A 25,584-nucleotide genomic window follows, 5' to 3' on the forward strand; every position below is an offset into this window, starting at 1 on the left:
TTGGGGGTTTTTGGTTGGGTTTGGGTGGGTTTTTTTGTTTTTTTAAAGTCTTGACTGACATGGGCCTGCTACAGTATCATCTGCATTTAGCTGTGATATTTTCCTCTAAAGAACTAAAATGGAGTGATGTTGAAGCTATCAATGGGTAGTATTGATTCATTTTATATGAAATGTTAAAAAACAAGCAAACAAAAAAACCCCAAAAAAACCTCCAACCTAGTGACCTGGTAGTTACAATGTAATGATAAGAAACAATCCATGCTGTTTGAGGAGAGGCTGGAGAATGCCAAGAGCAACAGCTGTAGTCTCATGTAACTGTTGAGGACAGAGTGATTCTTTCAGAGAAATGATAGCTGTGGTGCATGGTTCCTTTCTGCTGGAGACTGGAGGAAAAAAGTCATCCTTAAGTTATTTTGTTGCAATGCAACCATTTTGAACACTTGTAGAATTAGTATCTTGTAGGAATAAATTATTTTAGCGTTACACAGTTTGCCTTTATTTTAAAGGTGAAATGTTTGTCTTAATGTATTGGCATGATAAGGAAACTCACCTTACACCAGAATTGAAATATGTGAACTTGGGAAGTGTAGGGCTTGGTGAGTAGAAACTCCATAAATTGTTGAAAAAGTGCTTTCTGGGCTTTAATAGGGGAGGCAGGTCAAATACCCAGTGTATTTTGGTATTTATTCAGTAGAGATTTGTGGATTTTTTTTTTTCTTTTTAAGTGTATTCAAATAAATTCATGAACCAGATGGTTACACAAATAAAAACATGAAAATTATGAGAAACCTTTATTCAGTGGCACTTCTGGCTGTATTTGGCTGCCCATAGTTGAAAGGTGACAGCAAGCAAAACCCCTTCTTTCTGGATGGAGTAGTCACTTTGTCCTTCCAATTAAAACAGAACTGAGGCCCCTTCTCCCAGAGCTCATTCTTCCCTTGTGCCCTCCGTGTTGTGGGATGGAACCTTTTGTTAATTCTTGAGGAAATAGCTGGCAGATGCATCTTAAACTGAGGGATGGGTATGCGTATGAATATGGTGGATGGAAACATGTTACTTTATTTTTAAATTTGGACAGACGACTGAGTGATGTTCTAAAGAGAAAAAGACTGCCAAAACGAGGGCCAAGGAGACCAAAATACTCTCCTCCAAGAGATGATGACAAAGTAGACAATCAAGGTAAATAATTCTTAAAATGTGGTACTCTATCTCCTTTTAAATTTCAAAGCAAACTTACAGGCTGTCAAAAGTGCTAGCTGTAGTAAAACTGTTTCTTCTCTTAATTTTGTCTTTGCTTCTCCAGCTAAAAGCCCTACAACTACTCAATCTCCTAAATCTTCCTTCTTGGCAAGTTTAAATCCTAAAACATGGGGAAGATTAAGCACACAGTCCAACAGTAATAATATTGAACCAGCACGAACAGCAGGAGTAAGTGGTCTTGCAAGGGCTGCTTCCAAGGATACCATTTCCAATAACAGGTACACACAAAAAATATCAAAATACTTCTAATATGGTGTTGACTTTGATGTGCAGCTATTTTCTTATGATAAGCCATCAGGTGATTAAGTAGGGCCTATCAAAGAAGGTTGAGCTTAACCACTGTTAAAATAACTCTGGAAGAAGAATCAAGAAATGAAGGTAGAGAAAATAACCTCTTAATAGTTTAAAGTAGCATGCTGGGGAAAAAACGGAGAATTGGGAAGAATGGTGCAAGAAGTAATCTGTAGAGAATAGACCTTTACTGTGTTGGAGTAAGAGAAGAGTTTTTGTCCGTGTCTGCTGTTAAACATGGGGAAAATGATATTCTGGCTGTGTTTGTGGAGTATGCAAATGCTAATTGTGGCCGAATGCCTTTTGTGTGCTTTTTTACAGAGAAAAAATTAAGGGCTGGATTAAGGAGCAAGCCCATAAATTTGTAGAACGTTACTTTAGTTCTGAAAACATGGATGGAAGCAATCCTGCACTAAACGTATTACAGAGACTTTGCACTGCAACTGAACAACTCAACCTCCAGGTTAGAAATGGCAAACTTGCTTGGAGTGGGGGTGAGATTGGAAGCAGTAGAAGTATTTAAGAGGAAGATTGTGTATGGCCAATATTTTAAGCATAGGTGTTGTTATCTTGAATGATGATACAGTGTTTCTTAACTTGCAATGGTTTACTTGGGAGTTTGTTGGGTTGTGGGTTTTTTTTTTGTTTTGTGGGTTTGTTTTTGTTTTTGTTTTTTTGGTGTTTTTCTTTTTTTTTTTTTCTTTTTTTTTTAGAATTAGTGTATAAGTTCTGACATGTATAATTTATAATAAATGACTAATATTAACAAGGGCATTCTTGATTCCTAGCAATGCGTCACTTACATAGCATTTTATTTCAAACTTAAAAATTCTACAGTTAAGTGTTAGGGATCGACCTTATACCTAAAGAACACAGTTTGTAATATGAACTTTGGGTGTGGGGGAAGGACAAGAGGGAAGTAGCATTTTGTTGAAAGGATAGAAGAAATACAGATGGGGCCGAATCTACTAGCATCTCAAGAACTTGAGCCTTGTTTCTCAGACAGTTGTGATCCTTGATAGATGGTCTAAACCTGTAACTTCTAAAGTAGCTATGCAGTTATGTTCTGTGCTTTGATCTAAGCCATCATTAAAATATGAAAATTTCCCTCCTCCTCTTTCCCACACAGATATCCTGTAAAATACATACTAATCTGAGTTGTGTGGTGTGGGGTTTTTTTTGTTTTTTTTTTTTTTTTTAAAAACCCCTTCTGTTTGGAGCTCATCTTTACGTTGCATGAGACAGAAATGGGACCTCGCATTTCTCTTAAAACAGGGAAAATGTGGATGTTGCCTGTAATGTCTTCTCTTGAATGGCGAAACTGCTTATCCTCAGATTATTTGCCCTGTCATTGCTTGTATTGAGTTACTATACACCCCAGACTTGCCCTTTTTTCCCCTTCCTTTAGAGCCGTTCCATGCAGTAGGAGGAAAAATAGTATTTCATAAGCCCTTAATACCTGGGTAGTAAAATACTACCTTCATATTTTTCAGGTGGATGGTGGAACAGAGTGCCTTGTAGAAATCCGTAGCATTGTCTCGGAGTCTGACGTCTCCTCCTTTGAAATCCAGCATAGTGGGTTTGTTAAACAACTGCTGCTTTATTTGACATCTAAAAGTGAGAAAGATGCTGTAAGCAGGGATATCAGATTGAAAAGATTTCTTCATGTATTTTTTTCTTCTCCAGTAAGTTTTCTTGTTTATTGTTTTGTCATTCTTAATTGTCTTTCTCTCAAATTGTGCTTATCTGACCATCTGAGAGGTTCAGCAATGACCTTGACTTAAAGATGGAGTACAGAAGAAATGTTTTGTTTATGTCTAAGCTGTGTAATACTACAACTTTCACATGGTTCGATGTCTTTACAGGCCGTAAACTTTTTAGAATACCCTGTAATTACAGAAAATTCCACACAACAGTGGAAAAATTCCAAAATGGCCCATTGTCTGAGTCTTGAACAACTTAAGTTATTCCTGACTTTTAAGAAGTTGATGCGGAAAGAGTTTGGGTAGTAATCTTATCACTTGCTCTCTGTAGTCCTAAATACTGCAAGAAACTAGATTGTCCTGTTTTTAAAGGAAGAAATTTGACGTGGAAGAGAAGAAAGTAGATAACTACATCTTATAGCTTACAGCTCATGGTTAAGGGTGAATGCTTAAAATCTGTAGGGCTATTCCATTGAAACCAGGAGGGAAAAGTGTGTTCTTTGAAACAGGTCTTTCATAAACTTGTTATGTGTCATCTAGTCATCCTGATGCTGCTGCTTTAAGTGAGAGCAGTGATTCTTAATTACTGTGTTGTGGGTGGTGGTGGGTTTTTGTTTGTTTTTTAATGACTTGTGGTATAAATTGTTCAAGGTGGATTAATTCAAGCACATAACTAAAAGACTGACATATATTTCAGCTTCCTGGAGAAGAACCCCTCGGAAGATTAGAGCCATTAGAAAATGCACCTTTGCTGGCATTAGTCCATAAAATGAACAATTGCCTCAGTCAGATGGAACAATTTCCTGTCAAAGTGCATGACTTCCCTAGTGGAAATGGAACAGGGAGCAGGTAAGGATTAATGCTCAGGTAACAGTTTTGTTGGGAGCTTTTATTTTCCAAAACTTGTTTCAATGCTAGAAGTTCCAAGAGGTAATGGAAACTTCTGACCTAGTAAGGACAAAAGCAATTACACAGTTGGCCTTTTTTTTAATTCAGTGGAAGATGGAATATTTAACCAAATGTTTGCTTACCATCTTGAAACTTTCTCACTTAGGTTGGGGGTGGATGTGTAACTTAGATGCAATCTCTAAAGTTAAGCTTTAAAAATTTAAATGTCTTCCTTGCCCCATGTAACAAACACTGGAACACTGATATTTTTTAGTGAAGTAATTAAACTGCTGAGAGTTTGTATTACAGTGCTAAACTTTGTTATTCAGATAGGTTCTGTTCTCTGGGATGATAATGGATTGAGTGAAAACTGTTGGCTGTCAACATAGTTTAAAATAGCTGTAGACCTGCCCTGTGTCTTAAGACAGATTAAATTTGGAATCCAACTTGTTATTTGCATTTTAAGTAACACATTTGTCTGACTGAAGACCCATTTCTACAATTTCTTTTCTGTACCTTTCTTTAATAAATCAACACTATTTTTCATTCAGTGTATAGCAGTTAGTCTATGTCAGTATAAGTTGCACGTAAGTTTTGAAAGTATTTTGTTGTGCTGGCTGAAAGCGCAGTTTGATTATAGACGTGCTCCTGTGACTATTTAGAAATTAGGAGGGGAGGAGCATTGAAAATTAATTTTTGAAAACTATTCTTTAAAGTTGGAAATGCCAAAATCTTCTGTCTCTCAGATATTAAGATAGCGTGGATTTTTTTGTCACTGTGACACAACATCCATTATATTAGATGTATTAGAGCCTCACACTAGCATTAATCTAACTTACATTAAAATTCAGTACTTGTTTTTTGTGGAACTGTTAAAATCCATGGGGATGAACGCAATACACAGATTTCTAATACTTGAAGGAATTAATTGTCTTGATACTGGCTTTTGCAAATAGTATGTGCTCTGTAATGTTACAACGCTTCCTAGTATGCACTATTTCTGTAAAAAGTGGGATAACTACAAAAGTTACAAAGCTGCTAATCATAGAAGCAATATTCTGCTATTCTTTTTGATAGAAAATTAAACATGGGAAGTCAGACTACTGCAGCATTGTTTGACTGCTAGTCTTACTGTGGATTATGTCAATAAGGATTCTGAGGCATTAAGATTTGGTAGTCTTTCACTAGCACCTGGAAATAGAAGCAGCCCAAGATAAGAGGTTTGTGTATAAAAACGGCTAGCTTGAGTATTGATAGTTTGGTGAGATGGAACATGTATATAAACTATACTTGGCAGGAAAACACAGAGGAGCTTTCAGGTTATCTCTTTAGGTCCTTATTAAAAAAAATATATGAATGGGTACTTGCATTTTCCACACCCGATTCTGATCCTTATTGCACTGCAGGTAAACACAGCTCTAAATCTCGTGTGGCATCAGCTGACCACTGAACAACTTCAGGTCTTAGAGATGGTCAGTATAGGCCATATTGTAATCAGACCTCAGACTGGACTTTCTCTTAATCCATGTAGCTTCCATTGGAAAGTGGATTTTGTCCAACTTGGATTCTAGTCTTCTTGTAGAGTAAAAATTTTAATCTGTTTATTCAAATCTTAATAGCTTATTTTTAGAGAAATAGGCTGAGAAATAATACTCTGAACAAATGAATCCATAAATGCATGTATAAGCCTATTTTAATGTATTTTTTTAAATGCAATTATGGTTATTAGATTCTTTGTGTAGCAACTTTTTTCACAAATTATTTTGAGTTTTTCTCTTAACAGAGGATCCCAAGCTTTAAAATTCTTCAATACACATCAATTAAAATGTCAACTGCAAAGACATCCAGACTGTGCTAATGTGAAACAGTGGAAAGGTGGACCTGTGAAGATTGATCCTCTGGCTTTGGTACAAGCCATTGAAAGATACCTTGTAGTTAGAGGTATATATTTATATATATATATATTATACAGTCATATGTGTTTTGCTTCTTGCATAGTCACTACTGTCAGTAGTGTAGAGTCTGTAAAAACCTGTGAGGATTGTACTGAAGGCAAGTGGGAGGTACCTATAAATGTATCTTGCTCACAGGGGAGGAGAGTAAGGCTGCAGAGAATCTTCTCTTTTCTGGGGCAAACTTTTTGCTGTTGTAAACAGTTCAGTCTAAATACTAACAGAAGTATAATCTAGTTGACTGTCAGATTGGCTGTAACTTGGCACTTTTGATGCCAGATGTTGATACTGAAATTCGTTATAACACGTCTGAACCTTACTTTTTTAACTGATGTATTTTGGAACTCTTTTAGAAAGTAAAGTTTGTAAAAGTCAGAGTACAAAAACATTGCTACATTTCGTATAAAAACAAATGAGGATGTCTTCTTCCTCTCTTGCCTCAGGCTATGGAAGAGTTAGAGAAGATGATGAGGATAGTGATGATGATGGGTCAGATGAAGAAATAGACGAATCTTTGGTAAGCTTTTGCTCTGGGGTAAAGAGAGGGAACAGTGTGGGGAGAGGCTTAAAGAAAAGCTAGCAACAAGTTTCCTAACTTCTGTGGCTCTTTTGTTTTGTTCAGGCTGCTCAATTCTTAAATTCAGGGAATGTGAGACATAGACTGCAATTTTACATTGGAGATCACTTGCTGCCATACAATATGACTGTGTATCAAGCAGTTAGGCAGTACAGTTTGCAAGCTGAGGAGGAGAGGGAGTCTACAGATGATGAAAGCAACCCATTAGGAAGAGCTGGGATTTGGACAAAAACACATACCATTTGGTAAGTTGGCTAGAGAAATCAGGGGACAGCTCCTCCAGTTTCCTAGATGTATATAAGTAAAGAAAATTGGAACACAGCTGTCTTCTCCTCCCCATCTGCCCTCCCACCCGAACCTGAAGCTTTGAATTTCCTGATGTGCTTGAGATACTTAAATCTTAGTAAGAATTCATTGTTAGCTGCTGATGTTCTTTTTAGCTCATGAGCAAAGCTGATGAACAAGGAATGGGGAATCTTAAATGATACCTGCTAGATGGAGGGAAATCATTCTTAGTGTTAGGTAACTAACCAGCTAACCAAAACCAATAGAGAATATGTCTGCAGTCTACAAATAATGGTTAGCCTCATACTGGTTTTCATAGTGGATTGCTATGCAGGTATATGTATCCTCTGTTCATAATTTGCAAAGAGCAGTATTGACCTATGACTGTGTCAAACATTTTAACATTCAGCAGTGTCTTTTTCTTTCTAATATTTAAATGTGTTATGCAAAAGCAAAAAACCCAACCAAAACCACTTTCTTTTTTTGTCTATACTTTCTGCTTCTCTTCTTACAGTTCGTGGAGCTGGAGGGTCCTCATGTTTTCTCCCCCATGACATACTTTGCTTCTGAGGGCCTAGCTTCAAAGGCTGGATCATATCCAAATGCATTGTTTTTGTCCATCTGCTTTTAACTGTCATTCAAGTAAAATTCTGATAATCAAAGAACTAACACTTTTATAACTGCTTTCGTTTCCATCTAAGTTAGTATTTAACAAACATGTTTTTAACTTTTAATTTCTTTTTAGGTACAAACCTGTGCGAGAGGATGAAGATGGTAATAAGGACTGTGTTGGTGGTAAAAGAGGAAGAGCACAAACGGCTCCCACGAAAACCTCCCCTAGAAATTCTAAAAAGCACGATGAATTGTGGCATGGTGAGTGTGAAATTTCTGAAAGGATGGGGAGGAAGAGTATTTAGAGACACCATAGTATTTCTTCTAAAGCAAGCATAGTATAAGAAAAGTAAGCATCTATTAATGTATGTATTAAAACTAAAATTAAGATGCTTACTGAATTGTGTAAAACTGCTGTAGTTAAGTGAATGCCATGACTAATACTACCTAGGCCCCTAATAAGTAAATCTTGGAAAGACTTCTGATTGATTTGTTTTGATAACATACTCTTTTTTTTCCCTGCTAGATGGTGTATGCCCTTCGGTATTAAATCCTCTAGAAGTTTACCTCATATCTACTCCACCTGAAAACATAACATTTGAAGATCCCTCATTAGATGTTATTCTTCTTCTGAGAGTTTTACATGCTATCAGTCGATACTGGTATTACTTGTATGATGTGAGTAGAGCACTTAAATCACTTTCTTACTTGATACAGACAACTCTGTCCTGAAACACCTTAAAATAGCCTTCTTCCCCTCTCCGCTGTGCCCCACCAAGACAGAATAATGCAAATAATATCATCTTCCCCTACCTATTTCTCTAACTTGCGGTAAGATGAGGGCTATAAATTCTTAAACCCAATCTTATTTCCTCTATAGTGTGTTAAACACATTTTCCATGCTTTTTTCCCGTCCTTAAATTCAAGGAGCAACATTATTCCTGAAAAGCAAATTAATAGTAAAAACTTAGTCGTCTTTTCATGGCTTAGACTCTGTATGACCAACGTGACAATGAAAGGTTTTGGGTGGGTTTTGGTTTTTTTTTTTTTTTTTTTTTTCTCTCCTTGTGATGATAACCAAATTAGAAGCATAAAAAAAACCCCCTCTTAACAAAGGCTTGGTATTTCTTCCAGCATTTCTTTAACTAGGAGTACATTGTTTTTATTTAATGCAGAATGCTATTTGCAAGGAGATAATTCCAACCTCGGAGTTTATCAACAGTAAACTGACAGCGAAAGCAAACAGGCAGCTTCAGGATCCCTTGGTAATTATGACAGGAAACATACCAACTTGGCTGACAGAACTGGGAAAAACATGGTATGAATGACTTACTGTATAGTATTCCTAATTTGAGTTCAGTAGGCCTCTTGGCTGGGCAGCCAAGGTGCATCATATGTTACAAGGCTTCTGAAAGTGCTGGGGGAGAGTAAAATGTAGTCACAGAAGTCTTGCTATGTTACATAGTGACCCTTGGATGAATGTTTACACATATATTGCATAGTTTAAACCAAATCTGGAGGGATAGACTAGCTGCAAAGTTTGGGCTACTTCTTACAGGAGTTTCTGAGCAATTTGAAGTTTTCTCATTGAAATAACAGTACTTGATTATTCAGGTCATTTTTTTTCTCCTGTTAAACTGCTTAGTGACATTTTTCTCATACCAGTACATTTATCTTGGCATATTCAGTATGGTACAAAGGAAAGCATTTTTATAATCACTGATAAAATATTATAAGTAATTTTTATAGAGCTATATTCATAGTACTTTGTAGTATCTTGATACAGAGTGCAAGCTGTAAAACTCTTGCACTTGAAAGAATAAGAAATCAGAGTTGACATTCCTGGATTTTTCAAGCATGTTAATTGAAGCAATATCGGTGACGATTGACTGGAAACACTTACTCTAGAGAAACTATTTGGTTTTTCATTTTTAAAATAAGCTCTCTAACATAAACATTCCAGATGACAAATGATGAGTATGAATGTGTATTCTTATACGAACATCTGTAGCAGTATTTGTTCTGTAAAACTGCTTTTTCACTTAAATGTCAGTGGAGGACTGCACTGTTAATGTACCCATGCCTTCGAGAATAGTAGAACTGATAAAATAAGAAGTTTCTCTGGTAGTCTTTCACAGATGATTTGAAGTGTTGTTTCAAAATGGTGGAAGATAGAATGCTGGTACTGCTGTAGGCAGGGTTTCATGTTCCCCCCAATACGGGAGCTTGAGCCACCTTCTTAAAGTCTTTGATCTAAATTAGATTTACTAATTGTAAAACGGGTGTGAACAAGTAAAAGAATATTCATTTTCTGATATAAACTTTGCATAGTCAAGGCATTCAAGTATTTTGAGTTATTTTTCTGGAAGAGTTAGAAGTTTCTGGAATTTCTTGTGGTTCCTTCTTGTATTAAATTCCATCTCTAGACTCTTGCTCTTTAAGTGTTGTAACTAAAACTAAAGTGTGTTCTGGAAGGCTTCCTTTGGAGGCTGCTTTCACCACAGTGTTTAATAAAGCACTAATTTCAGGCATACTGCATTTCTATTGTGTTTTAAACTAAACTATAGTTGTAGATGCTAGTTGGAACCCAGCTAACTAATCCAATGCTCTTTACAGCCCATTTTTCTTTCCATTTGATACCCGCCAAATGCTGTTTTATGTAACTGCTTTTGATCGTGATCGAGCCATGCAAAGACTACTGGATACTAATCCAGAAATCAATCAATCAGATTCTCAGGATAGCAGAGTGGCACCGCGACTGGACAGGAAAAAAGTAGGTATATCTTGTTTAAAAACAGAATGAATGATCTGTTTATTTTTATATTGTCTTTAAAAATATCACCGTGAGCACGATTTATTTGTAAAACTTCATGTTTTGGTAGTATAGCAATGAAGGGGAGGTTTGTGTTTATTCATTTAAGAGCCCCTGGGTAGAAAGCACAATGTCTTCTAGGTGTCTGCCACTAGGTGGCAGAAGGGGCTAGAGTATGCTACACTGCTTTCTCACATCCTGCTTAACTTTGGAGTCTTTACATAAATTCTGAAACTATACTCCAAGAATGAGCTCTAAGTTTTAGGTTACATTAGTGATATTTCCATATATTAGCTTGTAAACAACTGTTTTGATTTGTGTAGAATTTCAGAATAATTAAAGCAATAGGATTGAGACCCGTCAGTGTTACCTGAATAAACAAAAGCATTGTCCTTGGCTTCTGGGAGAGTATTAAACCTCCTGTCACAACATAATAAAATTAAGCTGTGACTGTTTTAAATTGAGGGAATCTTGGGTGTCAGCATTGAATCTGGAGAGATGTTATCTTAAACTAAGTGTATAGTGTAGATCTGCTATATGATCTTGAATACCTCTGGGGAAAAAAGGCAAGAGACATGAGAATCTAGTTCAACTAGAACATAGCTTCCAACGTGTCAGAATCCCAGTGCTGTTGTGGGTGTGGGTTGTGGTTTTTTTTTTTTATTTTTTTTTTTCTGGGTGCGTGTTTTGTTTTTTGAAACCTGCCACTTTCCCTACTAGAAAATCCGCAAGGCCAGGGTATAAGATTGTTCCTTTAGGTTGCTGGATTTTGGCATCTTTATTCTATGTTTTCTTCTCCATATATTAGTTCAAGGTATGTAACATCACATGGCAACACTTCTCTGCTATGTTATAGTCCTACTGCCAGATTCTTGGCAAGAGTAGTACCTATGAATTATACTGATACAAATATAAGTCATTGGTTTTTCATTTTATATCAGACACTTTAGTTCTAGTCAGTTTTCATACAGAAGCAAGAACTATTGTATCAAAGTATAAGCTTACAAATTGTTGAACTGTGGAACTATTAGCATGGGGTGGAAAAACTTGCATAACTGATTTTTTTTCCTGTTGTAACTGCCTTGGGAGCTGGGACTTACAGACATAATTTCACTACTTAAAACTTCTCTAATGTGTAGCGCACTGTGAACAGAGATGAGCTGTTGAAACAGGCAGAATCTGTGATGCAGGATCTAGGCAGTTCAAGAGCCATGTTGGAAATCCAGTATGAGAATGAAGTAAGTAATACCAATGCAGTCTAATTTAACCCCTTTTTACTGAAGATTAATGCAAAAAAGCTACAACTTCCATAGAATGACTTGGTCAGACTCTTGGTCCTTCCCAGTGCTGGTGCTGCAAAATTTTATCTATTAATTATCCCTAATCCACTTGGTGGTGATTTTTAGTTCCTAGGAGAAACTTTTTGATCTACTAAATTTCATAATCTGTCTTACTCTGCAAAGCACTTTTTTTTTTCTAACTCTAAGCAAACAGCTGTGTGCGTTTTTCCTATAATATGATCATTAGGTGGTTAATACTTTTACTCCACTATTATTCCCTCTGATACGTAGTCTTTCCAAGCTGTCCCAGTCATATTGTAAATGTTGGTGTAGTTAGGTTCTCTAGATGCTTTTTGCAATGCGGTCATCTTTGTAGCCAATGATTTACTATATTTCTCAGACTAAGTAAAGATTTTGATATTCAAACTGACCTAATGGACTCATTTATTTATTTATTTATCTCATTTCCCCCTCCTCTCCCCACACCCTCCCTCCCCCTGAAGGTTGGCACAGGCCTAGGCCCCACGCTAGAGTTCTATGCACTTGTATCTCAGGAACTACAGAGAGCAGACTTAGGCCTTTGGAGGGGAGAAGAAGTGACTTTAGCCAATCCAAAAGGTAAATGTTTTGCTACCTAAACTCTGAATATTGATCTAATATTGAATTGATTCTAAGTTGACTTTAATTATGTGAATGGCTTTGATTGAAAGAGCACCTTAGTTTGTGGTCAGATAATATGCTTCATGATAGTGTGTGATTACCTTTGTGTGGGTTTTTTTTTTTGCTTTTGTGTGTGTTGGCTTTTTTTTTTTTTAAATTTTATAAGAAGCTTTAGATTATGGTTATCTGATAGCCGCTTTCAAACTTGCGTCTGGAATGAAGCTAGCAGTGTATGTATTGAACTCTTTTTCTTTCTTCCTCAACAGGAAGCCAGGAAGGTACCAAGTACATCCATAACCTTCAAGGCCTTTTTGCACTTCCTTTTGGTAGAACAGCCAAGCCAGCTCACATTGCAAAAGTTAAAATGAAGTTTCGCTTTCTGGGAAAACTAATGGCCAAGGCAATCATGGATTTTAGACTGGTGAGAATAAAATGGAAAATGTGATTTTGAAGGGTTAAATGAAAATTCTAGTTCTGACTTGGGGGAAAAAATAGCATTAAGAGTTGCATGGAATTATTTTCAGCTCTAGCAGTTTGGGTGGGGTGGGGGGAGATGCAGCTGAGCTTTTGAAGTGGAAAGGGTTGAAGATCTTTACAGTGGCTTTTGAGACTATAGTGAAAAAAGGAAAAGCCATTGCCTGCCATGTGTTGTGGTCTCTCTCCTATCTTCTTTCAAGATCATTTTGGGCTTATTCCAGCTGCTGGCTTGCTGATTGCTCTAATGTATATGCACTAGACAGTCAGTTGTGTTTTCTTGACTCTAAATTTCTCAGGTAAAAGCACTCAGACATGGTGTTTTGGTGTGTGCTAGAACTATAAATTAGTAAACAGTATTCTAGATCTAGTCAAGAGATAAAATAGCAAAAAATATAGTTTTGGAAGACACTTCAATACTAAACAAAGTTTCAATTTCCAGGTGGACCTTCCTCTTGGACTTCCTTTTTATAAATGGATGTTACGACAGGAAACTTCCTTGACATCGCATGACTTGTTCAGTATTGATCCAGTAGTAGCCAAATCAATATATCACCTTGAAGATATTGTAAGACAAAAGAAAAGACTTGAACAGGACAAAACACAGGTGGGAAAGTAACCCTAAGAATGGAAGAGTGTACCTTCACACATGCTTGGATTTTATGGAGTAGCCATAATTGAGAGTGTATGGTAGTGCTTAATACTGATGGTAATAGTGATAATCACTTCATTCAAATAAAAGGAGTAGTTTTAATGTTATTAAATCACTGGCTAGTAATTATAACACGGTCTTTTTGTAATGTAGACTCTAACATTAGAAATTTTATTATGAGATTCTTCTGTGTGATCAAACACAGGCTAGAAATGGCTAAAAATGCCAGTTGTTTGCCTAAGGTAATTTCTCTTTTTGGTTCATTTTGAAAAGACTGACCAACTTTATCAGAGGGGGGGGAAAAAAAAAATCTATCCTTGATTTTTGAACATTCAAAAGGCTTAGCTTTTTTTATTAGTTGGTTTAGTAAAATTTTCATGTTTTCTTAGGAGTGCCTTTTGTGTTTTTTTTTTTTTTCCTCCTGCACTGAAAGTTGTATGCAGAACTAGTGTAAGCTGGCTTCATATGTGAGCATACAGGTTCTTTTATAGATACAGAAGAGTGTCTTAATTTTTCCAGGTTATCCACTCCTAGCTAAAAATAATACCATTCAGTGTTGCAGAATAGCGATAAAACGTCTTTGGCATGCATGCTCTTTCTAGCATCCAATGTTAATTAATCGTAGGTGGTAATAACCTAATTTATACTCTTAATACATCTGCTTTGTTACTAGTGAAGTTATTGCAAGCTTGTGGGCCTTTTGTTCCTCTTCACCTCACTGTCTCTCTCTCCTTGATCACCGCTTTTAATTTCCCAACAAGAGTTTGAAAAACCTGAAACCTGGTGGATGAAAGCTGAAAAATGTCAGTATGCATGCCAAATATGAATGCCATTAACTATTCTAAGGATAAAACATAGCCTAAGAGCTTTAGCGTATTACATATCTCCTTCTCTTGCAATACTATTTTCTAAATAAATAATATGCAAGAAGTTAAAAGTAATTCCAAAATTGCTAGAAAAAAGTGTACTGCTATGGTCTTTCAAGTTTATCCATTAAGATAGTTTATTTGGTTTGTCTTGGTTTACTGTTATGTATGAAAAATATAGAAGGAAAGCAAGGACTACTGTAACAGTATTAATAGTAATATTCCTATAGAGAAGTTTACTTAGTCAAAACTGCTTTAGAAGTCATAACCTTTGGGTAAGTTAATGTGAATGAATTGTTCTCACTGGTTTTCACTTCCAATTTTTTAGACCAAAGAAAGTCTACAGTATGCATTGGAGGCTCTGACTATGAATGGCTGCTCAGTGGAAGATCTAGGGCTGGACTTCACACTCCCTGGGTTTCCTAATATAGAACTGAAAAAAGGGGGAAAAGATACACCAGTCACCATCCACAATTTAGAGGAGTATCTCAGAGTACGTAAAAGTAAAGCTAGGACTAAAACTTTCTTTATTCTTCCTCACCTTGCTCCCAAGTAGTTTTGTTTCTATATATATTTCAGTTCATTCTTGTGAACTAGGCAGAGCAATAATTTTCCTACTTCCTGCTTCTGTTCTGAACTAGTTTATTACTACAGAAAAACTGTTTGAATCCTAGTCAGCACACCTGACTTGAAAATTTTATAATACAAAAAGGTCTGGTTTATACATAATGAAGTTTCCAGAAGTATGGTTTTTTTTAGATAAAAAGTATTGTAAGTGGAGCAATTTGAGCTGTGGACTTTCAGAATCTTTTTAACACGTTCCCACATTTGCGTATGGTAATGAATCTGTTTGCAATAGTGAGTTAGCACCCGCACTTCAGTGGGCTTTGAACTGCCATAGTAATAGTGAAATGTTTTGGAGTCGGATTTAAGAAAAGATCAGCTTAGTTGCAAGTCAAACCCCACAAAAAAACCCACAAAACCAAACAAAACCCCAAACCATAAAACAAAACGGGTAAGGAACAGAGAACAAAACAGTGCCATAATAAGTTGACGGTACACCTGCATATTGATTTATTCCTATGTCAGAAGGGACATAAAACCTAGAAAAACAGAAGGGTGCTACTGCTGAACAAAGGTAGAAAACCATTTCTGCATAAGAAAGTGTGAAAGAGAATAGGTTAAAAACAACCTGGAAAAAGATGAGGAAAGGAAGGAAGAATGCAATATTATCACATGAAGTCACGAGTGGGATGGAGGCAAGAATGATTGATTGCATCATGAAAAAGCCATTATTCCAATTCCTAAATAATGCATTTTCTGACAGGTTAGTCTGCTTCCAGTTTAAGTCTGAGAACTGTTAAGATTTTCAAGAACTGATAAGAAACATATCTGATGTTGTGGTAGAAATGATTCAGTAAGGGGCATATAAGCTCCTGGATATCAACTGAGAACTTTGCAAAGTTATTCCGTAATCCTTACAACTGAATATTGAGCAGTTGCTGCTCATCTTCCAGATTCAAGCTGTTAGGCGCATATCCAGTTCTCATATCTTTATTTGTTGAAAGTAAATTCTGCTAGTCAAGAATGACTTGTATAATTAAACGTATTTGGATATAAAGCTGTTTGCAGATTTATAGATGGGCAATGCCAACAATTGTAGTTTGTTAGAAACAGCATTTGCAGTCTCTGTTTACTGAGGAAAGCTGAGAAAGGTTGCTTTCAAGTCTGATTTTCGTACAGTGTGCAGTCAGTTTTTTTTTTCTTCTTGGTAACGCATATCGGGTATCTGATATGCTGAGAAAGGCTTGCAGACATCTTGGTGACCTGTAGTTGTCCTATTGTAGGACTCTGGCATTGTAAAGGAAAACCAGATTATTACAGAGAGCTTGCTTTCTGCTTCTTTCTAAACAACTTTTGGGACTATTTTCTTTAAAGGACACCTGTGCACTTTTTCTGTCCTTGCTTTATAGTCCTGCCTTATAGAGGAGACTTTAAGCTAGATCCCAGTGATTAGCATTACAGTCTTGATGTTAAGGAAATGGAAAAGATTTCAGAGAGAAAATTAGTGTCCTCTGTATCACAAGTATGATGAATTGCAGTTTAGAAACAGTATATCTAAATTATCAGCTAGCCTGTACAGCTCCCTGTGGGTCAGCTGCCCTGCTCTTGAAAATGTCATTTTCATTAAAATCTTGTGTGTGGATTACCATTAGAAGTAGTTTATAAAGCTAGAACATCCTACTGTTACTCTTCATGCCTCTTCTGCAGTCATGTCATTCCACCCTCCACCTCCCTTTTTTTCATCCAAGGACGGTTCCCACAGGAGCTACCTTTATCTGAAAGTAGAACTATTTCAGCTACCAGTATAGTGAAAGACTTTATTCTCTGTGCCCCCCTGCCCCGCTTCTCCTCTGTACTATAAAGAAAGAGGCCAACTTGTTTGTTCTAAATTTGTGGACAAAAAGTTTCCGGAGTGCAGGTTTTTTGCCTAACAATTTGATCTCTTCTTTGAATCCGCAAGAATACAGTGCAGCTTAATTTTGGTCAGCAACTCTGCTGCTAGAATCGCCATAGAATATTCTATGTTACAGAACACAATAGAACAGTCTTCCGTGCTGCTGGTGCTTACCAGCTTGCTCTTCAGTATTACAACCTAATGCGTGGAAGTAGGGGTATGTATCTTACCTGAAATTCAATGCTTGACTCTGTAGGAAAGCTTATCAACAGATCCTAATAGGCTTTCATATCTGAGAGCTTTCTGGAACAAGTAACTCTTCAATTATTGGGACAGGGTTAAATACTTGCTTTAGGAGTCCAGCAGTATCAATGAGGTTTTTTTATCATATTCAGATGCATTCTTAGATGTCTTTCAAAGCTTTTCTCAGCATTCTGGGTCAGAGCTTTTAACACATTTAAAAACTAGTAGCTGTGTGGTGACAACACATCTCTTACAACCAGCCTTCATTTCCTGCTGGAGTTGAGGGTAGCCAAGGCAAGGGTAATAATCAGTAGCACTAACTGACAAAAGAATCCGAACTTGGCATGCAATCTGCCATGTACAATATATATTTTTTTTAATTTGGTGGAGAAATACTGGCTGCAGGAGACTTAAACTTGGTCTTGTTTGTGTCATTCCCCCCCCCGCCCCGTGATTATTGTTTCAGTATGTGCTGTCCACTTTAGAAGGTGAATTTAATCCTGAGATGCTAACTGCAGATACAAAAACAAAGCAAACAAAAAAAAAAAAACCAAACAAACAAAAAACAAACACAAAAACCTTAGACTACTGTCTTACTGTCTTTTGCCTTATGATTCTTACCAAATCCCAGTAACATGATATGAGTTATTCCCCCCCCCCCCCCCCCGGTATTCTTATAATACTAAGCTATTGAATATAACAAAAAGACTAAAGTTACTTTTTGTAACTATATATTAGAAAAGGGACCCATATGTTTCCATGGGGGAAACTCATATCATACTGCCAATGATGCCCTAAGGATTTCTGTTTCAGTTGCTGAATTTTAAATTGATATTAGTGTACAGAGAGAACATCTAGGTTAAGCTTCTAAAAATATCCAATAAATGTTTAGATTTGTTTTAAAATATTTTGTTAAATAGGATCAGTTTAACCAGCTATTCTGAATTCTATGTATTAACCTTGTTGTATCAAAAATAAAGGCAAATAAGTTGTTTAAACTCAGTGATTTGCATGCTTAGGGTATTCTAAATATGGTGGTGTTTGAACTCCAGATGACTTTTGATAATTTGCAATGACAGACCACATGAGAAAGTTGTAAAGAAAAAACCCAACAGATTATGTGTCTGTTGCATTGCAGCAGCACTGCACTTGCACACAGGCAGCAGTATGAGCTTATAAATTAAGGCAGAATGAGGCAATGCTGTAGAGCAGCTCCATAAATCAAAGTTCAAACTGTCACAACTACAGTGAGCATATGGCTGGGCTTCTGTAGAGTTTTTTCTGCAGCTGTAGTCTTTTGTAAAGTAGTGATCATTCCATGATTCCTTTGTTCAAATGACTTTTTTCCCTTTTCCTGCAGTTGGTTATATTCTGGGCACTAAATGAAGGTGTTGCCAGACAGTTTGACTCATTCAGAGATGGATTTGAATCGGTCTTCCCCCTCAGTCATCTTCAGTACTTCTATCCTGAGGAGGTTGGTAAACCTGTTTTTACTGACGCTTTTATAACCTTATATCTATACATATGGACGCTCTGAACCTAGGTATGCACTGGATGCAGTGTAGTTGTCACAGAGTCTGATTACTTTACATTTCTGATGCATGTTAATAAAACTTGGTGTCCTTTAAATTGCATACTTAAATGTTAATGATTTCTGTATTTGGTGGTCATTTATTTGATACTTTTAGTATGAACAGCTCCATTTTCTTTAAAATTGAGTGTATCCAGCTTTTCTGAGAAATGTGCTTAAATTTATATATGCAGGCTCTATATTGGTGTGGATACTTTAATTAATTCCTTGTATTACAGTACCTCTTAACTATAGATGTGGATGCTACCTGGATGTTCTATAAAAAAAAAAAAGTAGTTAGCTCTTTAACAAAGCTTTAGACAGTAAAAGGAGATTCAGATGAAGGGGTAAAGAATAAAGATAGTTGGTCTTGCCTTGTTCTCACCACCTACCATATCAATTTCCTTGTAAAATTCTTGCAGTCTTGAGTGGACTGAATTGAGGCACAGTTAGGGTTGTCTGGACTAGAAGAGAGAATGTTTTATTACTCTGCCTTTAGGGAGTTTATTTGAAGACTGTACTTCGAAGGGTTTGTTTACCTTCATAAACTACACCTTTGACTTCATGAAGAAATGTTGAGCATGCTCTGAAGCAGTGTGTCAGCCAAGCCTTTGTGTTACTCTTTTGTTCTTGGTGCTTTGCAATGTTAGAGTCTCTTAAAGCTGAGATCTGTAACTGCTCATAGTGATTCTTCTTCTTGCCTCTCTGTTGGTACTACTTTCAAAGAGCACCACCACCTTGTTTTCTGCAACAAATTTAAGGCTAGTTAAAAATAGCAGATTTTTCTAGTTTCTCCAGTGTTTTACCCAAACTTCCCCGTTTTGTAGTATATGTGATGCTGTTCTTCTGTCTTGCTGTCGTGTGGCATGGTTTGATGCTTGCTTCTGCTTGGAAATTTTAAAATACGGACACTGGTCTGTTGCTAATCTACTAATACAGTTGCTCAAAATTAAGCCGTAAAGAGTAGTGTGAGATGTAAGATATCCTTTCCTTAATAGGATATACATGTGTGATCTTGTGTTCTGTTGCTGATAGCTATCCAGCCATTTGAATCTTTTTACAAACCATTCCTAAACTATTATAAAGAACTTGTAAAATTCTTTTGTTCATGAATGGAGCAGCTAGGTGTGTCAAACCTCTGGTTTGATTGAGATCGGGGCTTTACAACTCCTCATGTATCCTAGAAGGGTGTATGTAGAAGTTTTTAATGTTTTCATGGTAGCCTGTCATCTCTGCTTGCCCAAGTGCATAGAAAGAATAGGCAAAATAATTTAAGTACGAAAGTGCTGACAGATCCATCTCTGTCTAATGATTGATATTTTCTTCTGTGTTTTTTTTTTTTCTTTCAAAGAAGACCTTGAGAGTTCTAAAAAGCAAGTGTGAATACTCTATTCTTCCCATTCCCCTAGATTGCTTTAAAAGTTAAGGCATTTTTGGTTCTCCAGTGTAAATTGCCTATGAGGACTGTGTTCTAAGAGATACATTCAGCATGTCTTGTAGTAGTGGATTGTATGCAAAGGCAGATTCAGCAAATGTCACTGGGATGCGGCTATTGCGTTCAAAGAATTTGGGAGGATTGCTTGGGGTGACTGAGGTTGTTCTGCAGCAGGCCATTCCAGAAAGTAGAACGCTGTAATAGTAGTCAGAACGGACAGTACTCATTCTACCTCAAGTTCTAAAGGGGAAAATTTCCTTCCTTGTTTTTTAATTTTATAGTTGGAGCAGCTCTTGTGCGGCAGTAAAACGGACACTTGGGATGCAAAGACTTTAATGGAATGTTGCAGGCCAGATCACGGTTATACACATGACAGGTAACATGGTGTTGGTCTTGTTAAAAAATAAATAAATATTAGCACTAGAAATTACATATTTAAATAATCTTGATATACTGTTACTCAAGCTAAAAGAATTATATGAAATATTAGAAAATACTCATGCTGCACTGAATATGAATGTGATGCAATTATCTTAACTATAAACAAAATAATAATAGCTTGCTTTTTTCCCCTCTTTAGTCGAGCAGTGAAGTATCTCTTTGAAATTCTCAGTAGCTTTGATAGTGAGCAGCAAAGACTGTTTCTTCAGTTTGTGACTGGTAGCCCCAGACTGCCTGTGGGAGGTAGGTTTTGTTTATTACATACTGCTGTATATGAAATCAGTATTATTAATGCGTTTCAGAATAAGTGGATTATTTCAGTATGGGAAAAAATTACTTATCTGTGTATTTTAGGGGTTCATACTTGTTTGACATTTCTAGTTTCAGAAGCGGTTAGGTAGACTTCAGGTAGAATTTTCAAACTTTGTGTTAATCTCACGACATTTCAGTTGACTCTCTCCAGGTTTAATTTATGTTACCAGATAACCTACCGGAGGGCAAAAAATAGTTCAAAATTGAAACAAAACTGAAAACCCTTAATACTGTATTTCTCAGGTAGAGGTGCATTAAGTTATGACAACAACAAAATGATGCATTGCTACCTGGAAACAATAATCTTTTTCTCTAGAAAGGAAACAATACTAGCATAGTAAACTTCCAGGGCAGGTTTAGGTTGGATATTAGAAAAAACTTCTTCACCGAAAGGGCAGTCAGGCATTGGACCAGGCTGCGCAGGGAAGTGATTGAGTCTCCATTCCTGGAGGTATTTACAAGACGGGTAGACGTGGTGCTTGAGGACATGGTTTAGTGGTGGACTTGGCAGTGCTAGGTTAATGGTTGGACTCAATGATCTTAAGGGTCGTTTCCAACCTTAATGATTCTATGATTCTATAGTGATAAACTTTAATTTCTCCCCCTCTTGAATTTCAGAATTTAGATGAGAGACATGAGGAAAACTGAGGAATTTTGCTGTCTTTGCTAGGGACCATTATAGAATACACATTTTACCATATTCTCAGCTGAATGCTTTGCAAGTAAAAACAGAATTTATGCATCTGTTCCATTATTATGTTCTTTGGGGTTTGTGTTTGGGGTTTTTTTTTTTTTTTTTTACTAATTAAAGAATTGACATTATAAGAAAGAGTTGATTCTTTAAAAAAAAAAAATTTTTTTTAGAGCTCTTTTGGGGAGAGATGGTGCAGACAGGATTGAGGGTTAGGAGTATAAAAACCTTAGCTGGAGTAAAAAAAAAAAAAGTACAACAGTCATGGATAACTTCTGAGAATCTTAGAAAATGTGTATGAAACCAACAAACTCTTAAAAATATTGTGATTGAAATAGGTTTTTTACACATACAGAACACAGAATTAAGAGCTAGATGCATCTAGCTTCTTTTTTTTTTTTTTTTAATTCATCTTGGAAAACTAATCTACAGAAAGGATTTTAGGTATTTTTTAGCTTGCTACATGGCTGTATAAAGCCATATTCTAAACTTTTAAAAACTGAGATTGAAAAGTCAGTTATGAGATGTATGCTTCTGTCACTGTTAGATGTCTACAGTGTTAACTGTGGGTTTTCAAGACAAACAACCTTATTCTGAATGTCTCTTCTCATTAATAGGCTTTCGAAGTTTGAATCCTCCGTTGACAATTGTACGCAAGACATTTGAGTCTACAGAGAATCCAGATGATTTCTTGCCCTCAGTAATGACTTGTGTGAACTATCTCAAATTGCCGGACTATTCAACTATTGAGATAATGCGTGAAAAACTCTTGATAGCTGCAAGAGAAGGGCAGCAGTCATTCCATCTTTCCTGATCACAATGAAAAATGCAATGTCTGCCTGTTACAGCAAAAGAGAAACTCATGATTCTTTTCTAAGTATATCACCTGAGTCAAGGAAACGTGTTACGCCTTCTTGTTGTAGAAAAACGGCTTGCAGATTATAAACAAAGACACTTGGTTGATATTCATTAAAGGCCCCTATGGACTTAAAGTGATCAGGCCCTAAAAGTTGTTGTGACAAGGTTTCTTTAGCAAGTTCTTGTTTAAATTATCATTTATTTGATGAGTGAAGTTTTTAACTTGCTTTGCTGTGTGAAATTTAAAAAGGGATGTTTTTCCAGGCTGGAACAATAAATGTCGCTGTGCAGTTTAATACTGGGCTGTGTGTATCCATCTAGCTAAGTCTGAAGTTTTTCCTCCAAAGACAACTTTTGTACATAAGTACAGAAATTAAAATACACCATGTATTTGACAAATCTAGTTCAGTAGACTAGTTCTGTGTACCCTCACCTGCCTCTAATTTTACCCATCCTCATGTATTGTCTGATGTGCAATTCACTTGATTCTTTTTGTGTGCAACATTCAACAATTGTTATGTTTTGGTTAGCGTGGGCATTTAACTGCTCCATGCCTCTTTCTCTGATTAAGATAATTTAAATTTTACTGAAATCAAATATATATTGTCAATATAATTCAGCCTTTGTAACTAGGTAGAACCTTTCTTATAGCATAGTTTTACTGTAGTGGTAGGATATGATGGCAACAGCCTTTACCAGTCGACGCTCTAGAGCTGTTTACACAGTGATTCAGGCAGCAAAAGCCTCTTAAGAGAGGCTAGGAAGAATTATTTCTTTCAAGTAGTTGAAGTCCAACAGCTTGGGCTGGCCAGTGTGTATTGTGGTAAGGCCAGAGCATTTCGAATCGATGTAAAGTTTTTTAAAAGAGAAATTAGTTGTTTCATTCCCTGTTTGAGTAAACAGTTTTCTTGTTCTTGATCTAAGTTCCTGGTTACTTTTGTATTTTTTCTTTTTTTTTTTTTTTTTTTTTTTTTTCCCCCTCCCCCCCCAGCGCTAGCTTGGAACAAACAGTTCAGCCTTTGTCTTTTGACACAGATAAAGCACCTGTAAGCAATGCTCTGTCCAACTGTTTTATGTGCTGATTTCTCAAATCTGCAATAATTTACTTCATCAGGTTAATGTTTTTACCTGAATATAAATAAAAAAGTTTGCTTCACCTTTTTGTTCATAGTTTTGTACTGTATGCATAAAGTTCAATTGTGTAAATTACTGTAATGCAAGTAAATCATCCTAAAATCTACTTGGCTAAAAGCCTGCAACTTGTGGATGATTTACTACTAAAACAAGACCTTTTAAGACCTCCAACTTTGAGGGAAATTTTTTCTTTCTGTGGGTTCAAAAAACGGGCAATTACAAATATTCCTGAGATGTACCTGCTATATTGTTCATCTCTATGAAAATGTGATAGTTACTGACTTTTATTCAACTTTGAGAAATCAAAATTCATTTCAGTGCTTAGAAATTGTTAAATTCTGGCTAATCAGGCTAGTATTTCCCCTAAACTAACAATAACAAGTTTTCTTTTATCTAGCTGAAGAACTTGTACTTCCAGAATATGTATTTCAGTACATGTAATGGACATTCTTCCAGTGAACATTCACAGAATTACATGTGGTTGCTCATACCAGTGCCACTGAAATGTAATGCAAATCTGTCATGAGCATGAGTAGAATGTGAAATCCTTGCACAAAGAACCTGATAACTGAACAGTTTCTACTACCGTATTAAAACTGAAAGAAGGTGCTTCACACTGTACATATAATAATGGTAGTGCACAGTGCGGCATAGTTTTCATAAAACTTCAAGGCAGTGTTTAAACTATGGACTGGTGTTTAAATTGTTCTGATAACTTGATCAAACTGAGCACAAAAAAGTGTTTATAGTGTGTGGATAGCAATTTGTTCATTTTTTAAGGTTCTATATTTTAAAAAAACTGACTTGTGTAAAAAAAAAAAAAAGAAAAGCTAATATTTTGTATTAAAATATCATGTGTATTGATATTTTTTTACCCATGTTGTCTCCCTCTAGAATCTGGCTTTCATTGACTTGGAAATTTTGAGGAGTTCTCAAATTTGATATATATATATATAGCCATTGTATAATTCTGTTTCAATGGGAAAATAAGTTGTTGGTTGCCTGTTTAAAAAGGAAGGAAAAAACAAGTACCCGTGGTGACAATTGATTTTTGTTGTGCTGGCTGTCATTTTCAGCACAGACCAAGGATGTAGTTGGCCTGAAAAGTGAATGAAACCCTTTTGGGTGACGCTTTTTTTCCCACCCCCACTACCAAGGGCAACTTTTAGTGTATTAGAAGAGCAGTCTGGCTTAAAAGGTAAAGATAGTAACTTGAAGAATAAATTGAAGAGTCAGTTCTCATGACTGCAGTACTTTCCTACAAACAGAACTGTAGGATCTAAGAGTAGCTGAGAACAAGTGGAGGGGTGGGGCAAGATCTTAGGGATTCCTCCTTTTCAGGAACTTTGGATTAAGGGAAAAACTCACTAAAACCAATCATAGGTGTGTGCAGCTGCCTGTTGAGGACTATGTAGCCCTCAGGAGAATATGTAGTTGTCTTAGTACTGAACTGTTTTGTATATCTTTATAAGGTATAATAAAAGGTACAATAAGAAGTCTTATTTTTGAAAATAGAGGCTTTTTTTAACATGGTAAGTTCAACTGGTTGTAGAGAAAACCAGCTATCAGTTACTGTTTTGGATGAGTTTCATGTCCTAAATTAAGAGCAGCAAAAAAATCATTCATGGAAAAAAGTGCCATCCAAGCACTGATAGCTGCTACTGAACTTGTGCAGTGATTTTTGTTGTTGTTGTTGTTTTTATTGTTGTTGTTAGATATTTGCTTTATACAGAAATCTCTTGTGTAGGGAACATTTAAGTAGTATCAGATCTGACACGAGTTAGTAAGTTGTAGTGCTTTTTTTACTTCACGTTTTGTAGGAAGATGTACAAGAATTAATTCCAAGTATGTGTAAAATCCCCATGCCCCTGCCCAAACTTGATCAGATACTGAAGTTTTCATATGCAGGCTGCTCACATGATTAAATTGCCTAGATCCTGCCTTCTTTCCCCTCAACCATATATTTTTATTTATTTTTTCCCCCCCCATCTCCTTTCCCTTACTGAACTCTCCTGTGCTGAGAAGGTGGGTGCCTAAGGGCAGGGACTGATGAAGTTCCAAGTGCCTGCATCACTTGTGCCCTCTTTTCTGGCGGCTGCTGGAGGTAGGTCTGTCCTCTGTAGTGTTTCT

General features: G+C 36.4%; 1 protein-coding gene across 12 annotated transcripts in view; it reads left to right on the plus strand.

Annotated features, from left to right (window-relative positions):
• The window catches only part of TRIP12 (thyroid hormone receptor interactor 12), an 83,098-nt gene extending 58,780 nt beyond the window's left edge, over positions 1 to 24,318 (plus strand). For 9 of the 12 annotated variants that reach the window (XM_082319937.1, XM_082319931.1, XM_082319943.1 and 6 more), the window contains 21 exons: positions 1,079 to 1,179; positions 1,304 to 1,478; positions 1,873 to 2,014; positions 3,045 to 3,236; positions 3,952 to 4,103; positions 5,911 to 6,083; positions 6,538 to 6,611; positions 6,717 to 6,916; positions 7,702 to 7,829; positions 8,095 to 8,246; positions 8,744 to 8,886; positions 10,185 to 10,341; positions 11,520 to 11,618; positions 12,164 to 12,278; positions 12,587 to 12,741; positions 13,237 to 13,401; positions 14,641 to 14,805; positions 18,374 to 18,487; positions 20,300 to 20,394; positions 20,599 to 20,702; positions 22,080 to 24,318. In XM_082319937.1, the coding sequence (XP_082176063.1) occupies positions 1,079 to 1,179; positions 1,304 to 1,478; positions 1,873 to 2,014; positions 3,045 to 3,236; positions 3,952 to 4,103; positions 5,911 to 6,083; positions 6,538 to 6,611; positions 6,717 to 6,916; positions 7,702 to 7,829; positions 8,095 to 8,246; positions 8,744 to 8,886; positions 10,185 to 10,341; positions 11,520 to 11,618; positions 12,164 to 12,278; positions 12,587 to 12,741; positions 13,237 to 13,401; positions 14,641 to 14,805; positions 18,374 to 18,487; positions 20,300 to 20,394; positions 20,599 to 20,702; positions 22,080 to 22,276 (2,998 nt within the window). In that variant the 3' untranslated portion in view covers positions 22,277 to 24,318. The remainder of the gene's footprint in view (positions 1 to 1,078; positions 1,180 to 1,303; positions 1,479 to 1,872; positions 2,015 to 3,044; positions 3,237 to 3,951; positions 4,104 to 5,910; positions 6,084 to 6,537; positions 6,612 to 6,716; positions 6,917 to 7,701; positions 7,830 to 8,094; positions 8,247 to 8,743; positions 8,887 to 10,184; positions 10,342 to 11,519; positions 11,619 to 12,163; positions 12,279 to 12,586; positions 12,742 to 13,236; positions 13,402 to 14,640; positions 14,806 to 18,373; positions 18,488 to 20,299; positions 20,395 to 20,598; positions 20,703 to 22,079) is intronic. The other 3 variants (XM_082319942.1, XM_082319934.1, XM_082319932.1) reach the window with 2 other exon arrangements.
• The last annotated feature ends 1,266 nt before the right edge of the window (positions 24,319 to 25,584 follow it).

This window comes from Platalea leucorodia (genome assembly GCF_965183815.1).
Source record: "Platalea leucorodia genome assembly, chromosome: 8".
Taxonomy (NCBI): Eukaryota; Metazoa; Chordata; class Aves; order Pelecaniformes; family Threskiornithidae; genus Platalea; species Platalea leucorodia.